At 43.2% G+C, this 17,408-nt stretch overlaps 1 protein-coding gene across 1 annotated transcript in view; it reads left to right on the plus strand.

Annotated features, from left to right (window-relative positions):
• The window catches only part of CR1 (complement C3b/C4b receptor 1 (Knops blood group)), a 167,260-nt gene that overhangs the window by 85,770 nt on the left and 64,082 nt on the right, over positions 1 to 17,408 (plus strand). Inside the window, exons 20-23 of the mRNA XM_054980427.1 lie at positions 12,752 to 12,934; positions 13,163 to 13,262; positions 14,251 to 14,336; positions 16,273 to 16,464. Coding sequence (XP_054836402.1) covers positions 12,752 to 12,934; positions 13,163 to 13,262; positions 14,251 to 14,336; positions 16,273 to 16,464 — 561 coding nt within the window. The remainder of the gene's footprint in view (positions 1 to 12,751; positions 12,935 to 13,162; positions 13,263 to 14,250; positions 14,337 to 16,272; positions 16,465 to 17,408) is intronic.

The raw sequence follows: 17,408 nt of genomic DNA on the forward strand, positions 1-17,408 counted from the left end.
TCTTCAAAATACCTAAAGTCTCTGAAGGACTGCCTGCCAAACCTCCTAACTCTTCTCCTATCAAAATCCAACCACACTCAAATCTTTCAGTTGGCCAGCAGTTAAACTGATGAATGTCTCCTTTTTTTCTTTTCAACATCCCAGTACAATCCAACATTCCATTCTAATGTTTGGCTGAGGCTCCTGCAGGGCAGAACTTGAAACAATCCATCACAGGAATAATTAGGATCAGAGTGATAGTGTTTTCTCTAACAGCTGAACTACACGAGATGAATTACACATGAAGAGCACGTGTTGGGTCCCACAAGCTTCCCTGGGAGGGGTAGTCTTACAAAGACCAGCTGCTCGATGAGATTCTCCGCGGAGGAGAATCACAACTGGGGGGATTCCCCCCCTCTCTCAAAAATCCTCCAGGAGCAGTTGGGGGGGGGGAGGAGGAGCAGCAACGTAACAGGAGGCAGGGGAAAAGCTCAGTTTTTTACGTATGAGAGAGAATCCCAGTCCCTCCCATTCTTCTATCAATGGGGAATCGTGTTGTGGATTGTCCCTCTCTCTCAGCTTTTTTTCCTGCCTCCTGTTACATCCCCCTGCAGCCATCTCCGAGCTCCTGGAGGAAAACTGAGCTGAGTGGATTTTCTTACAAAGAACAACAGCTCAACTGGAGAGATTCTGTCTTTCAAAAATCCACTCTGCTCAGTTTTGCTTCAGGAGCTCAGAGGCAGGGGCGGGGGGAGGCAGGAAAAAAGAGAGAAAATCCACAATATGATTCCCCCCCAGGAGAAGAAGAATGGGAAGGACTGGGATTCTCTCTTGTGTGCAAAAACCCTCAGCTTTTTTCCTGCCTCCTGTTACATATGTCGCCCTCTCCCAGCTCACGGAGGATTTTTGGGAGAGAGAGAGAGAGAATCCCCACAGTTGTGATTCTCCTCAGTGGAGAATTGCATCGAGCAGCTGGTCTTTGTAAGACTACCCCTTCCAGTGAAGCTTGTGGGACCCAATACATGCTCTTCACATGTAATTCGTCTCGTGTAGTTCAGCTGTAATTCTCCTTATGTGTTTATAACATTCTTTTTTTTTTACCTTTTTGATTGTACTGATGTATGCATTAATATTGCCTCCACGTACAATCTATACTTCATGTACATATCCATATAGAATAAATTTAGCTATCCATACATCCGATACAAGCTTGTTTTCCCCCTTGTCTCTCCCCCCCCCCAGAGGAATCATCTGCTTTATATCTTTAACCATGAGCACACTCTTTGGAGTTTCGTTAATATGATTTGGTTGGTCTCTCCTCCTCTTACCCATCTTATATATCTAGACCATTTCTTCCTTATCGTTAACATCTTATTTTCCCATGTCTTATCCTGTTTTAATATCAATAAAATATCTGATTGGATCCATTCATATAGATACCAATTCCATCTTTCCAAAGTCCATTTAGAGGCATCTTTCAATCCATACGCTATTACAGCATGGGCAGCTATAATCATGGCTTTTAACAAGTGTTTTGTTATTCCCCCAGATGCCCATAAATAGGCTCTCCCCATTTAAATTTATCTCAGCATCACAAAGCTCCTTCACCTTTCCCAGTATCATTTGCCAGAAGACTGTTACTTTAGAGCATTCCCACCATAAATGAGCATAATAGCCTTTTATTCTATTACAATGCCAACAATCCGATTTCATTCCTTTGATCATATAGGATAATTGGGAGGGAGTCCTATACCATTTCAATATTACTTTCACTCTTTAATTTTTTCCATTTTTATTACCCTTATATCTTTCATTAATTTATCTATCTTCTGATCTGTTAATTTTAGCTCTTTCTCCCATTTAGATTTTATCAACCTGATCATGGGCGAATCCACATTACTCATTCTAAGTCGCATGTTCCGTGCATTCCCCACGCAATCCCGAGTGCCGGTCACATTACCTCATTAAACAGATGCATTTCATTCACATTTCTCCCGAATATGTGGTCACAGGTTTTCAACGGGAGTTTCACGGTGGCCATGAATGGTCCAATGCACAATTTACGATGTTTTTTTAAAAACCACCCCCCTTCTTGTCTCTCCGGCCGTTCTGAGAGTTCCTATTGGCTTATTCAACTTGCAAGTGCTCCGTAGTCTGCAAAAGACTGTTTTTGACTTCATAGCATTGGATTTATTGATTATGCTGTTTCTGAATCAAATCTGGTAGTTTGAAAAATCATTTTGGGGTGAATCCATCCTCAGAACGGACTCGCGAAACTTCCTTTTTAACTGTTTTTTATTTTTTTTATTTTATATTACTGTAATATCGAAATTACAATATCCTTATAAGGAAATACAATATCCTTATAAGGCAAGATCGAAATAACGGAAAAGTAATTTAAAAAAAAAGGCGGGAAGATTTGTTCCCTCCCTCAAAAGCGGAAAATGCGGGTGTGGGGTGAATGCGGATTCGGCCAGTGACTATTGGGAACATAATGACACTCCAAGGAAGTGAAACTTCAGTAAAATTCAGGCACTGAACTGTCCTGCATAGGAAATGCCCACGAAAGCTTCCCACATGCTTCCAAATTTCCAAAAAAGAAATGGGAGAGAGCCATCAGTGCTGTCAGTGGGGGAAAGAGAGGCATCATTATCTTCAATGATGTTTCTTTATAAGGCAAGATCGAAATAACGGAAAAGTGCGCTCAAAAAAATAAAAAAAATGGGCGGGAAAAAAAGGTCCCACCCCAAAAAGCGGTTTTCGAGCGGCCGTGTGACCGGAGGGACGCACGAGAAAGACAGATTGGAAGCAGGAATGTGAACGAAGAGGAAAAAATTGCGGATTGGAGGCAAACGGAAGATATCCGATAAACATGCGGGTAATGGGTGAATGTGGATTCGACCCATATATTCTCTATCCTTATTCATTAAATTATATAATTTCCTTGCTATACCCTTCTTATTGACATCCTTTATACTATATAATTTTTCAAGTGGGTTGTCCTCCATATTGACTATTTCACTATATCTCCTGGGTTTCATAAAATTATATAGACCCATAATCTTTAACCAAGGTTGGTTTCCCACTCACTCCAATACTTCCTGCATTGGAATCAAATTTCCTTGTGAAACATAAAAATCTTTCATTCTATATAAACCCTTCTGCTTTAATTCCTCCCAAAAATCTGTTCCAAAATTTTTAAATGCTTCATTTAAAGATTCAATGGGATTCCATTTTGAAGGTACTGGCAACCAGGTAGCTTTTTTCTTATTCCAGATTTTTACATGTTTATAACATCCTGGAATTTCAGGGTGGGGGTGGAAATGAATTGTTAAGGGATGCATGAGATGTTTATTCTACAGTCCTGTATAATATGTTGTATTCCGTTTGAAGGTTAGATGAATAGGTTCTACCTCATCTACCCCCAAACCTGAGCAATCAGAGTAATTGTGGTGTAGTAGTACACTACTAAGGCCTTTTTCATACTGCTTACCTGCTCCTGGAACGTCGCGAAATATCGTGCAAAAAATGCAGAAGATAGCATCTTCTCGTGAGAGTTTTGTGTGACATCGCGCCTATGATTAAGGTCTAGGTGAACAGGAAGCTGCACATCAAATCTGAGGATTCAGCAATCTTAGCTATTTCACTAAGTGGAAGGAATGTTGTGACTGATGCCAGTCTCAGAGAAGCCTGCCCTGGCTCAGGGTCAGCTCTGTAATGAGGTGAGCCCACATTCAGGTACAGAGCTAACCCACCTGGACCCACTTTGAGAGATACTGGGAGGTTGGAACAGCTAGGGAATGACCTATCACCTGGGTGTTCCCAGACACTAATGATAAGAACAGTAGCCAAGCCACAATTAAACCTGTAAATAAAGTACAAATGTACGTGGCTGCAGGATACAAATACCAAGCGGTTACAATAACTTAATAATCCATATAAATAGCTAGTTGTGATATAACACACAATAACAATCATAAATACAATTCACAAGTTTCCCTTCCTCAAAAGTAACATATCAGTTGTGGAAATTCACATACTTCTTCCAATGGGCGAGAACCTTAAGGCAGCAACTAGACCAGTTCACAACTGTTGTTGCAGCAGAAGTAAATCCAGTTCAGAGACTTGCTGGCTCCATCCCTGTTTTTGAAACAATCTTCATCAGAGCTCCACTTATCTTACAATTCCAAGTGCATCAGCAAATATTCAAGTTTCAAATAAGCAATAATAATTGCTTATGAGGACAGGGACCTTGTGAACTGTATTTGTGATTGTTATTGTATGCTGTTTCACAGCTAGCTTACTTATATGGATTATTACATTATTGTAAATGCTCAGTATTTTTATTTTGAACCCATGGGTGTTCCCAGATACTCTAATCTCAAGAGGAGGCTGGATGGTGTTTGCAGATGGAGTGATGGTCAGTAAAGGCATGCCTATAGGGTGGAAGCACAGGGCTGCCAGTTCCTTGGTAGGGGCAGGGGAACCCCTGCTCCCAGCCTCTGCCCCCTGCCACCATTCACCTGGCTGGCAGAGGGGAAAGGCCCTGGAAGGCAAAATACTTCAGCGGGTACTCTGAGTCCTCACAGGCAAGATGATGTCACCTCCATGTTGCCAAGTAGCCCCCTCCCCTGCTTTAAGGCCTGCCATGAACTGTGTTAAAGTTTCCTGCGTTACTGTTTCACTGCTGCACAAAGACTGCTTTACACGTGTGTGTGTTAATACACGTGTCAGTTTCCTGCCTGCGTGTCAATTGCCTTGCTGCTGCTGTAGACTGTGTAGTTACTGACTCCATGTTTGGATATCTGCACAAAGGACTCTTTTTCTGGGCAGCCCTGCCCTGACCTGTATCTGGACTTCCCAGTGTGTGTTTGGACTGTGTTACAAGTGTGCCCCGTGCCTGCACTGCCATCTGCCACGGACCGTGCCTGTTCCCTGCTTTGGACTGTGTTTTAAAGTGTTGTTCCCCCTGCCTCCATGGGAGCCTGCCTCATATGGGCCCAAGCCGCTGCTAGCAGCCGGGCGCCTGCCGGGGAAACCTCCAGCGAGCCTGGCTAGGCGCTCCCTGGTCAGTTCCCGCCTGGAGCCTCCCGCAAGCCGGTCCCCAAGCTTGCCCTCGCTACCGGGCAGCCTGCTATCCAGCCCCAGCTATGCCCAGCCGGCATCCATGTTCTCAGGCAGCCAGAAGACCCTGGGAAGAAGACTGCTTTGAGAAGCCATTTCGGCGAAGCGGGCACACCACGTCCGCAGCGAGAGCCCCTCGCCCCGCTCTGCATATCTTAGGAGCCGCCCCGGAGAAGAACTAAGTGCCGACCATCCCAAGCACTTAGAGAATGCATCTCAAAGAAACCTCCGCATTCCAGAGCTGATGACATCAGGACAAGCCCTGTCCGCTGGAACATCCTTTCAGCCCACTTGGATTTCCCCCTCCCTCTTTTGTCCCCTCTTCCTGAGGTGTCACTTATCACAATCAGATTACCAAAGTGGCCCATCCAAGCCATTCAGTAGCCCATTAGACCCTTTGTTTTAATCTGTGAGAACCACCAAGTACAGCACCAGCCCCAGGGTACGTTTTGGGGTATTTAAGCTGGTCTCCCAGACCACTCGGTGCCTCGGCCATTCCCTATCCAGACCTCCTTGCTGTCCGTCTGTGGTCCCAGTGCTGGCATTGGGCCACCCTCGCTGCCATGTCTCTGCTTCGCTCCAGGATTGTGAGTATTTCCCTTACCATCGCTGGGAACCCGCTAATGCGAATGTCTCTGTATTTCCTACTCTGTATTTCTTAGACCTTGTGTGTTCCTTGTATGATTGTGCAAGCTAGGCTTACGCCACACCAAATACACGTGTTGGACCTGACTCATTGTCTGCCTCTTTTTCACTAGAGTGTCTGGGATCGGGACCTCCGTAAACATAGGTTATGATCCGCGCTTAATATTTAGTTACAGACTGCTATAGCTAATTCCCCATTATAATAAAGAGCAGTTCTGGTAACATCCAGGAGTGTGGCCGGTATGGTCCCGCCCTTCACAGGGGACCTGGAAACCCTAATTGGGAAGGAGGTAGAGCCAGCCAGAAGCATGGCCCCTGACCTAGGATGTGTTTTAAAAGTCACTTGGTGAAGCAGCTGGGGTGGCTGCAAACAGAGTGGGAGGATTAAGCAAACAGGCAGGGCAGTGAAGGAACTAGCCAATGCCTCTGTAATCAATAAAAATTGTATCAGGCAAACATCTGTGATAGGCCCATTTGTTAGAAAGGGTGGGATGGATAGGAGACTCCTCCCCAGCTTGCTCTGGATGCTGACCTTGCTAGCCCCCGGAGCCCCTCAATGGTGGCAGTGACCCCAGCCCATTGCCCAACCAATGTCCTTTCCATTTCAATTTTCCCCCTCATTTCCATGGTTACTGAAGGCAGCCCAGCTTTGCATTTCTCCCAATACGCATAGGGCCATCACATTTACTATCAGCAGAACTTTGAAATAGAACCACCTACAAAGAAGGTAGGAGTTTGAGGATATTTGTGAGAATGTTCTGGGAAGGAGAGAAAAGTAATTTGGAAAACATTTTTGCAGGTAAAAACTGCCCACCCAACCCTGAGCAAATTCATTGCCTGCTAAGGAGAATGGAATACTGGGATCTACTTGGGTATTGGCTGAAGAAAATGAAGGTGGAAGAGGGATGGGAAAGTGGCCTGAATGAATTCTGACCACATTTTGCTATCTTGGAGAAGGGGAATTAATGCTGGCAGATACGTGCTAAAACTTCCTCAGCAAAGGTTACCAATTCCAAATGGCGCCTGGAATTCTCCTAGAATTACAACTGATCCCCAGACTACAGTGATTTATTTATTTGATTTATACCCCGCCCTCCCCACAGATGGGCTCAGGGCAGCTAACAACATTCAAAAAATACATTAAAAGTCACAAAAACATAAAATCAATAATATTTTTTAAAAAGTCATTAAAATAGTCCAGGAGCAAGCTATTTAAACAAATATTGGGAGTCTATATACGGGCATAACAGATGGCCAAGGGCAGCCCCAGAAGAAGTAATGGTCTTAGATGGAAGAAGGAGGACACCCGCTGGCACTCAGCCAAAGGCCCGGCAGAACATCTCCATTTTACAGGCCCTGCGAAACTGTAACAAGTCCCACAGGGCCTGGATCTCCAGCGGGAGAGCGTTCCACCAGGCTGGGGCCAGGACAGAAAAAGCCCTGGCCCTGGTTGAGGCTAGACGGATGTCCTTTGGTTTCTGAACAGGGAACTCTTCCATTTAACCATAAGCCGATTGTGAGGCTGATAGCTCTTTTGGCTAGTGGAATGATTAAAATGCACTCTCAAGCACTTTCTTTCCTCTGTTCAAGGACTGTGTTCTGGAACGGAAAATGCTATCCAGAACTCACATAATGCTTCAAAGTGCCTTGGTTGTTGCTAGGAAGCATTTTCTGTGGTTGTAAGGCCAATTCCCTTTGGACTTTTTCTCAGAAAGCCCCTTTTTTGCTTGCTTGCTGCTTCTTCCTCTTCTGCATTGGCCATATATTTCTGCCAGATGTTGCTACTTTGCACTAATTGTTACAGCCCGAGCAAGAACTATGATGTCTGCCTGCACTTTCAGCCTGTTGTGGGGCTCAGTAGCACTCCTGGTTGTTGCTGGAGACCAAGGTAAGAAGTGCAGAGCGATCTGTTGCCACTCTTCAGCTTCTTCCACTTCCTTGCCCCCTCTTCTCTTTCCATCATTATCCTTTCCCCCTATTTCTTTCTTTCCACAGAAAGTGGGTGAAGTTAATTTTGAGTGCAATGTATTTGATTCTCCTGCTCTTGTGGTTTTCTCCTCAGCTGAGTTCCAATACTAGATCAAAGCTCAACTGAGAGTAAAGTGTGTGGGGAATGAGGCTATGGGGAGGTAAGCAGCTACCATAGACACAAGGGAGGCTTGGTTTAGCTCCCTTCTTACTTTAAATACTGGGCATACTTCTACTGCTTTATATGTGGCAGGGCTGGGTTCAAACAAATGTGCCTAATAGCTCCTTCTGGATTCATTCAGGTGGGAATGGACCTGCTCTTTATGCCAAAGGAGTGCAGCAGGACACATTGCTACATTTCTCCTTTTCAGAATGGGGTGAATTCCTTTGTTTAAAATCATTGTCAGTTTAAAAAACTCCAGATTCCTATGGAGGAGATGGGAAAACTCTGTCTGTTGATTAAAAGCAGCAAATCTGCACTGTTTGTGCTAAACTGGAGTAACACTGGGAACTTACCTGCAAGTTAAATGGCCTGTCCAATGGATTCCTTTCACAAACTGTAAGAATTCTCCAGCTGTTGGAAAGCATCCTTTCTCTAATGGAAGGAGTCTTTTTCTAACAGAAGATTTCTCTTTTAGTGGAAGGGAGCCCTTGTATGCAACCCACTGTGATTATGTGAGCTAACTCAGCATATCTGATCATCAATGCAATCCTATGGAGCGCTGCTCCCGTCTGTCTGTTAATTTCAGTGGGCTTAGTATTGGAGTAATTCTGTATAGGATTACAGTGTGTGTAAGATTGTTTAAAGATACTGCAAATCAAATATTTTTGAATCATTTATCGTCTTTTTTAAAAGGTGTCTCTTTTTGTTAGAGCAGCAGTAGAAAAGAGCAAGAGTCCAGTAGCGCCTATAAGACTAACACAATTTGTGGTAGGTTAAGAGCTTTTGTGAGCTACAGCTCACTTCTTCAGATATGTTACAGCAGCCTTAAATATAAGCAATTCTTATACCCTCAGTAATGTTACTAAGGGCAGTTCTTGAGTTGCCTTTTTTTTTTTTTAAATGATGTTTTTAGGAATGCCAACTTCATGGTAGTGGCTGGAGATCTCTTGGAATTACAACTGATCTCAGTTCCCTTGGAGAAAATGGCTGCTTTGGAAGGTGAACTCTATGGCATTAGATACGGCTGAGGTCTGTTGGTTCCTCAGACCCACTCTCCCCAGCTCCACTCCCCAAATCTCCAGGAATTTCCCAACCCAGAGCCGGCAATTCTATATGTTTGAGCATGGAACAATTAGCCCAACACAGGAGCAAGACGTTTGTACTGGATGGTTTCTGAAGGTCATATTAGGCTTAATATTTATGATTATACAATGTAATGATGTCATAAAACCACAGCAGATATAATTAATAGATGTTTACCTGTGCAAAATAGCTCCTGTTTGCTCACGCAGATTGTATACTCCCATCAGCACAGAAGCTATGGTCATAGGCTGATGAATTAAAGAAGCAGAATAACTTTTTAATGGGAGAAGCAGTGGTGCTCTTCCCTGGGGACATTTTCTTATATTACATTGTGATTCTATTTGTACTCACCTTTCCAAATGTGCACTAAACTCTTCTGTTGTTGATCTGCTTGCAGAGTTGCCAACTGACATAAGAGGGTGGTCTGCAGAAAGCAGCAAAGCCTTTTTACAAAGTGGCAATCAGCATTAATGTCTGCAGAGCAAGCAACTCTTAAAGATATAGGAACAAGAACTGGCTAAAAAGTTAGCAACCCCGTTTGTGAAAAGTACTTTGAGAAGGAGTTCAACGTTTAACTCAAACATTAATATTTTGCTTTAAGAGGAAGAAATCTCTCTTCTCCTACCTCACATGGAAGGGAGAGCTAGAGACTATGCCACCAACTGCCACTTCCTCCTTCTCTTCTACCTGACTCTTCCCCCACCACTTTCCCCTACCCAGTATGTTCCTCCCCAACTCCTCTGCTGAATTGGGGAGGAACATACTTGGATCGCAGAGCAGCAGTGGTTTCATGCGAGCCAGGGGCCATGGTAGCTCACCCTGTTGCCCAGCCTTCTCCTCACGCCACCTCCACAAGTGATGGAAGAAGAAAAGGCAGCCACACCACTGCTGCTACTGGGTTCCTTGCCCACCCAGCTTATGGGGTAGTTGCAGCTCCTTGCCTGATTGGGCCCTGTTGCATGTCCTGCCATCACCCAGTCCACTTCCAATCCATAAAGAATGGAGAACAGGCAACTCCCAACCACTCAGCTTGCAGGGTGGCAGTGGCCAGGCTCCTCCTCCCCACCCTGTTCAAGCACAGCAGCTCGGGGAATACCCAGTCCATGTCCATCACCCATGACATCCCAACTTGTGATGTACCCAGGTCTGTGCACTTGCCCCGGCTATGGCTTCTTGGGTCCCAGTGCTCCTGCCCTATGGGCTCTGTGCTTGCTTGCCCCAATCCCTCTCCTCTCTATTTCTCTGGTTGACTAGGGTGGGCTGGCACACAAGGGTCAAGACTTGGGACTTAGTACAGTCACAAAAAAGCCCTGACTATTTCTATCAGCATTCTAGCATCCTGGGGCTATTTGCTTGATAACCGTAGAAGACTACGTATTAGACGATGGAAGTTTGGTTTGATCTAGAAAAATAATTATTTTTAAGTACCCAGACCTTTTAAAGAGAAATGCATCAGACCATTTTCCAGTAAGTAATGAGCACTTTAGCACTACCATAAATGTATCATAGCAATGGGGAAGCCACGGGGAAGTAACTGCAGATCGCCCAACTTCCTACTTTAATCAGATTTCTGTAAATAAACATTTTTTAAAAAAACCCATTGGTCTGCAAACTTTCCTCTAGCAAGAAAACATATACCACCAATAATAAATCAACCTTTCGTTGTATGAGGAACCATATTTCAGGAACACAGCTTACTAATTAACTGTGAAGTACACAAACCACCTCTTCCTGTTTTATACAATTGTCCTACTATCTGCCAAACAGCCCCTTATCAGCTTTGAATGAGAGGGATCTTATATATAGTTGGAATATGCATCAAAGTTGGGGTGGTTTAGTTTTTCAGAGTCTATTGTATTTTTTATGTACAATTAGGGCACTTAGTTTTTAGTCCTTTTCAAGGCATTGTTTTGATCACTATTATTTTCCCCCTTTCATCATAGAAACTTCCATAGCACACATATGGGATTGGTTTGATATAGGGGAAAATTCTCTGCCATCTCCATTTCATAATAATTATGACTGGATCTGAAATTGTTCCAGAGTGGTAGTTGTGTTAGTCATAGCTTGGGGATGCTCTTGGACCCAGGGCTCTTGTTGGATAAAGAGATGGCTTGAATAAACAGATGGTTGGATAAGCAGTGGGTGCTGGGGTGCTTTTCACCAGCTTTGGCCCTTACTTGGTAGGAAAGATCTTGCCACTGTAGTACACACTCTGGTAACATCTAGATCAGATTTCTGCAATGCACTCTGCATGGGGCTTCCCTTGAAGACTGTCCAAAATACTGACTGGAGTGGGTTATAGGGATCACACCAGTCTTGTTCCACCTGCACTGGCTTCCATTTTTTCTAGGCCCAGTTTAAGATGCTGGTATTGACCATTAAGTTCCTGTACAACTTGGGATGAGCATATTTTGAGTACTGCCATCTCCCATATGTACCTACATATTCACTCTGGTCATCTTTGGAGGCCCTGCTTCAGCTGTCCTTGCCATCTGAGGCTAGATGGGTGGCAAACCGAGAAAGAACCTTCTCACTCTTGGCACCAAACTTTGGAACTTTCTCCCCAGGGAGATTTGCCTCTCCCCTTCTATTGCTGTCTTCTGCAAGTGGGTGAAGACTTTTCTGTTTCATCTGGCATATCCCCAACATATTTATTGAATTGTTTTAGTACTATTTTAAAAGTTGTTTTAAATTTAAATGGTTTTAAAAGCCTGGCAACAGACTCACCTGGGGTCCTTAGTTTGCGGTGCCACAGGGCAAGGGCACAGGGAAGAAGCAGCCAACATGCCTATGTGTCCAGGAGGCTCTGTCCAGCTCCTTGTGGCTGCATGAGAGCCAGCAGCCTTAGATCGCCTAGCTAGCCAATCAATATGACTGGCCATAACCCTGCGGGGTAGGCCCCACCTGTGAATTGAGCAATCAGGCTTCTATTTGTCTGTGGTCACAGATTAAAATGCAGAGCTGCCTGGGCCCTCCATGCAGTTGCCTTCAGCTGGCTTCCCACCCTTGAGTTAACCCAGGGGCTATAGCATAGCTGGTTCTGCTTCATACCATATTGAAACGAGTCTAGGTCATGGTTGCGGATCTTGTTGGGTAGTTATAATCTTGTCACAACTTTAAGGGGCAGTCTTGGCATTAGACATGGATCATTTTTGGGAAAAACATGGCATGTGGGCACAGATTCTCTCATAGGTGAGAATCCCTTTAAGGGATCTTGGAAGCAATGCTTGGCAGGGACAACCCCAGCTCAGGGGCTGTTGGGAAATGGCCACTTCCAGGAGGCAGGGGAGTCATGGAGAGGCTTATGCTCATGTGAGTCCCATTTACTGTCATCCCACGGTTCAATCTTTGGCAGGCAGGCCGAGGAGATATGGTAGTCATCAGCTGGCTGGTGGGTCAGCCAATGCAGGGATCCAGCCCCATATGGTCCCAATGCTCCATAAGTTATAATTGTGGCCCCCTTAACTCCAAAAGGATGTCCTTTGTCCTCTCTTGCGCTGCACTTGCCCCCTTGCCCCTAGAGCTGGCCACATAATGTTTTGTTTGTTAGTGTTTTAGTGTTTCCTGCCTTTTGTGTGGAAAGGCAGTATACAAATGTTTTAAATAAATAAATAAAATGTACCATTTGCCTCTATGATTGTAGATTATCGACAGCACTAATGGGACTTGATGTTTTGGTATGTCAGAGACCCTTGTTACAGTTGGAAGATATGGTGATTAGTCCAAAGAACTACAAAATTGTTTTTTAAACCGTTTAACTTATTTTTCCTTTTTCTTTATTATTAGATAGCTGTGGCCCCCCAACTAGATTCTACTTTGCTGAGCTAATTGATGAGCATAAAAGCAAGACTTCCTTTCCTGTTGGTTCAACTGTGAAATACAGGTGTCGACCAGGCTATCAGGGACGGAGGACCTCTGTTACGTGCCTTGAAACGCTGAAGTGGTCAGAAGCACCTACATTCTGTGGAAGTGAGTTTCTTAACAGATATTAGAGAGGGATAAAGAAAATGCTGGACCCTTGTGCCTGAATACTGAAAACAAACCCTAAATTATCTTTGGTGAATCGAATTGTGCGCTTCTGCCCTCGTGACACTGTTTCTTTTAAAATATAATATTGACAGCAACACTGTTGTTTTTGCACTTTAAAGCAAATTGATGTAAAATTCAGAAAATAATATTTGTCTTGTTTTCTGTCAGAAATGACATGTCCAAATCCAGGAGAGCCAGATAATGGCAGGGTGATCGTACCAAAAGATCTCTTCTTTGGTTCCACTGTAAATTTCAGCTGTGATGAAGGGTAAGTGCCTTGAACAGTGCAATCCTAAGAAAAGTTACTCCAGTCTAAGCCCATTGAAATCAATGGTCTTAGATTGGAGTAACTCCTCTTAGGATTGCACTGGAAGTCCAATAAGTCTGTCTGTTTTGTCTCTGGTAAAGCTCCTCTGTTTTAGCAGCACCATTAGAAGAAGAAATCAGTAAGGGAAACATTTCCTATCACTAAATCTCCAATCAGGAAAAGCTGCATCAATTGACTTCAAGTTGTTATCAAGATCTTAAAGTCTCAGAATCTTGTCAGGAAAAAAAATGAGCTGTCTGGACTATCTATTCTTCCAATGTTATCCTATGGGCATCTATTTTTAAGGATCTCAGTTCTCAAAAGAAAATGTAAATAAATTAACACTATAATGTAAATCTTTATGTATGGCCACTAGCATAGATGACTTTATAAGGGTGTTAGACAGATAGAGGAGAGGTCCATCATTAATGGCTACTATCCATGCTGTGACTAAAGGGAACCTGCACATCTGGAAGTAGTAAATACCAATGCTAGGAGGCAACCTCAAGGGGAGGCTTTGGATGCTACACCCTGTTTGGCCATTTGAAGTAACTGGTTCTCTAGTGTGTGAAACATGATGATGAATTAGACAGACTAGTCTTATCCAGTAGGGCACCTCTTAGGTTAGTCTGCAAGCTACATTCCTTTTCTCCAATGGTCTATATATGAAGCTTATTCTTCCATATTATATTAGTGGGATTTTCTCCATTTCACATTCTTTATAAAGCCATGTCTTTTAAAATATATTACTCTCTCCCCACAAAGAACTGGATTTAAGCCAATGGAAACGGATACAATTAGGCTCCAGACACTGATATCATTAGATATCTGTGGACTTCTGACTGAGAGACTGTTTACTGTGGATCTAAACATTCAGATTTCATGAACCTACATTCTGTGCATTTCAGTAAGAAGGGCATTGCCCATATCTGCTTCTGTTTCAATACAGGCACAGGCTAATTGGACAGTCTTCTATACGGTGTATAATAGCAAACCAAAAAATAATATGGAGTGGTGGAATTCCTCGATGTCAGCGTAAGTGTTTGAATCCGTGTGGGAAATGTCGCACTTCTAGAGACATTTTTCTAATATTTGAGGTCAGTGAATGACCAACTATCAACCATGCTTGGTCAACTCTATGTAACATGCAGCAGCCTTCTTCAAATGCATTTCAAGAATAGACATTAAAATCTTATAATCATAATTTAGCAGGGTGATTGGCCAATAAGAACTAGTTTTTGAATGGTCCCGTTTTATAGGTTTTCTGCCACTACTGAAAACACGTGCGCTACTTTTCTAGTCTAAAATGAAGAATTATGGCATTAATGTGCAAGACAAACAGCATTCCAAATTTAGAGGAAGGATCCTGTTGTGTATTAGATTCATTCACAAAGGGAGAAAATGCCTGCCAAGATTCTCGTCTTCTATTTGAATAGATAGTTATCCTGACCAACAGAAGGTATTTCAAGAAAGATTGCATCTAATGAGTAAGGCCAGGGCTGGAAATGCAACTTCTGGTCAGAGGTCAGAGAGCTAAGGGAGAAGTCATAATTGCAGCTAGTTTGTTGGGAGGTGCTTGCGATAAAGTGTGAGTCAGTGAAACGAGGCATCTGTTTTCTTTGAATGAATCGTCAAAACATCATTCATTCAGCTAGTAATACTACTTGCCATCACAATACCTATGGGTCTAAATACCATAGATTAATCATGTGATGTGAAGAAGTGCTTCTTTTATGTGACTTAAATTCACCACTCATTTGCCACTCTTATTTTGATAGTGGTTTTTCTGTATTCATTTTCTTCATACACCTCTTTATTAGCATGTCACATGGTCCCTATGCAAAAACATTTCTTTTATTTACTTAATTCATTTATACTCGCCTTTCTTTCCGATGGGGAACTAAAGTGTCTTCTAGCATACTCCTCTCCATTTTATCTTCATAACAGCCATGTGAGGTAGGTTAGGCTGAAAGTGGGTTACTAGCCCAAGCTCACCCAGCAAGCTTCCATGGCAGAGTGTGGATTTGAAATGGACCTCTCAGATCCTAGCTGACATTCTAATCACTACACCAGACTGGTGCATCTATCAGGTGACCAACCCTTTCCTTGTATGCAAAATGATCTCTTCTGCACCAGTTATTTCAGTATCCATAGTAACTGCAGTCTCCAAAACATATAGAAGAAAATGTCACTATCACAACAGAAAGATTCTTTTGGTGCTCTAAAATGGCATGGCAAAATCAACAACTGCCCATACATGTGCATTCTCTGTTATGGCCCCCACTTTATAGAATGGTCTGCCTGAGGAGATTAGGAAAGCTCCCACTCTCATGGCCTTCCGCAAATGATACAAAATTGAACTATTCAAGAGGGCTTTTTACTCAGAGAGAAGGGCTGTACTGTGAGGAAGTGGTCTCAAGAGATCCATCAGTAAAGGGATAAGGGAACCCATCACTAAAGAGTTAAGAAGGGACCTCAGAGTTTACTTCTATTGCTGTAAATATTGAAGGCTCATAGATTCCACTACTATTGCTATAAATATGATCCTACTGGGTAATTCTTATGTTGTTTAATATGTCAGCCATAGAATTGCTTATGCTTTGTTTCAGCATTTCTTCAGCTCTGTATTGAATTTCTGCTGGTTTTTAAATCTTTGGAAATATGCAAGCATATACCCATTATGTTTACTGAAATGTTTTTGATACTAACTGTACTGATACACTATGTAATCTGCCTTGAGTCTCAGTGAGAATGGCAGAGTATATATAAAAAATATGTAAATGAGGTCACTAATGAAGAACTAAAAACAATTGATCCTATTCCATCCAGGTTGGTAATTTTTTAACTAATGTAACTTTACATGATATACTCCTTTTGGCTTCTGTTGGCTCAAGTAATTATTATGCAGCAAATAGCTTTTTAAATCACTCAACAATCTGTTTTTAAATATATTTCCTGTCTTTTTCTCTAGGTATTCCTTGTTATCCACCTCCAGATATTCCCCATGGCAAGCACAATGGCAGATACAATCAAGACTATGTTTATGGGGATGCTGTAACTTACACCTGTGACAAAGGCTACCCCCGTATTGGAGATGCCTATATTCACTGTACTACTAAGGATGGAGAAAATGGAGTGTGGAGTGGCCATGTATCTTGTGGAGGTGTGTTTTTCACATGTTCTTTTGTTGCGACTTCCGGTTTGGGATCCATGGAGGTCTAACGCAGCTCTAAGTGCAGAGCTGACCGGGCTGCCGTTTCAGCGGCCGGCGGGGCACAAATAGCCCGCGGCCACCTGCTCTCAGGCGGAGAACAGGCAAAGAACACTCAAGGACCTCAGGGCGTGTTGATCTCGGGTGAGGGGGGGTTCTGCGCTAAGGACTCTCTCTCGTCCCTTGAGGTCCCACCCTAAGACAGGTCAGCTAAAATCTCTGCGGCAGAACCGGGGCCAGTGCGGCTGGCATAAGACCTACATGCCCAAGCTTCAACAGGGGAAAAGAAGATGGAAAAGAACTTGAGATTGAAGCAGTGATTACAACCCAGAAAAACGCTTGAGAAGGTAAAGATCACTATCTCTCGAATCGGGATGGATTGCTTAAAGTAACGAACTTTTAAAGTGAACTTTTAAACTGCAACAGACGGATTAAAATGAGGGGAAGACTCGGCAAGAAATAGTTTAGAAAAAGGACTAAGTTAAATGAAGTTATTAAAGAAACTGGACAATTGTTTTTCATACCTGTGGTTAGAAAGTGATAGCAGGCTGTGAGAAAATTTCTACCATCGCGAGAGCTGCAGTGGAGAGTCGGAAAACAGGAAGTGCATCATAGTGATAGAGCTGCTGGAGAGAGACGGCCCTTATTGGAGGACAAGAAGAAGGGAATCGCCATTTTTGAAAAGGGAAGGACTTTGACTTCAACAGGAGCGGAAGTAGGACATTTTGGATTACAAAAAGACTATAGAAAAACCATAGAGAAAAGACGCCCGACATTTTGGATTTTTTAAACATCCTTCGTTTTTTTTAAGAATCGGGACATTTAAATTAATTTAAAGGGATACTAACTTAAACGCCACGGAGTTAAGGAAACGTGCAGACTCGTGGGAGCGAGGT

The sequence above is a fragment of the Eublepharis macularius genome, chromosome 5, assembly GCF_028583425.1.
Source record: "Eublepharis macularius isolate TG4126 chromosome 5, MPM_Emac_v1.0, whole genome shotgun sequence".
In the NCBI taxonomy this organism is placed as follows: domain Eukaryota; kingdom Metazoa; phylum Chordata; class Lepidosauria; order Squamata; family Eublepharidae; genus Eublepharis; species Eublepharis macularius.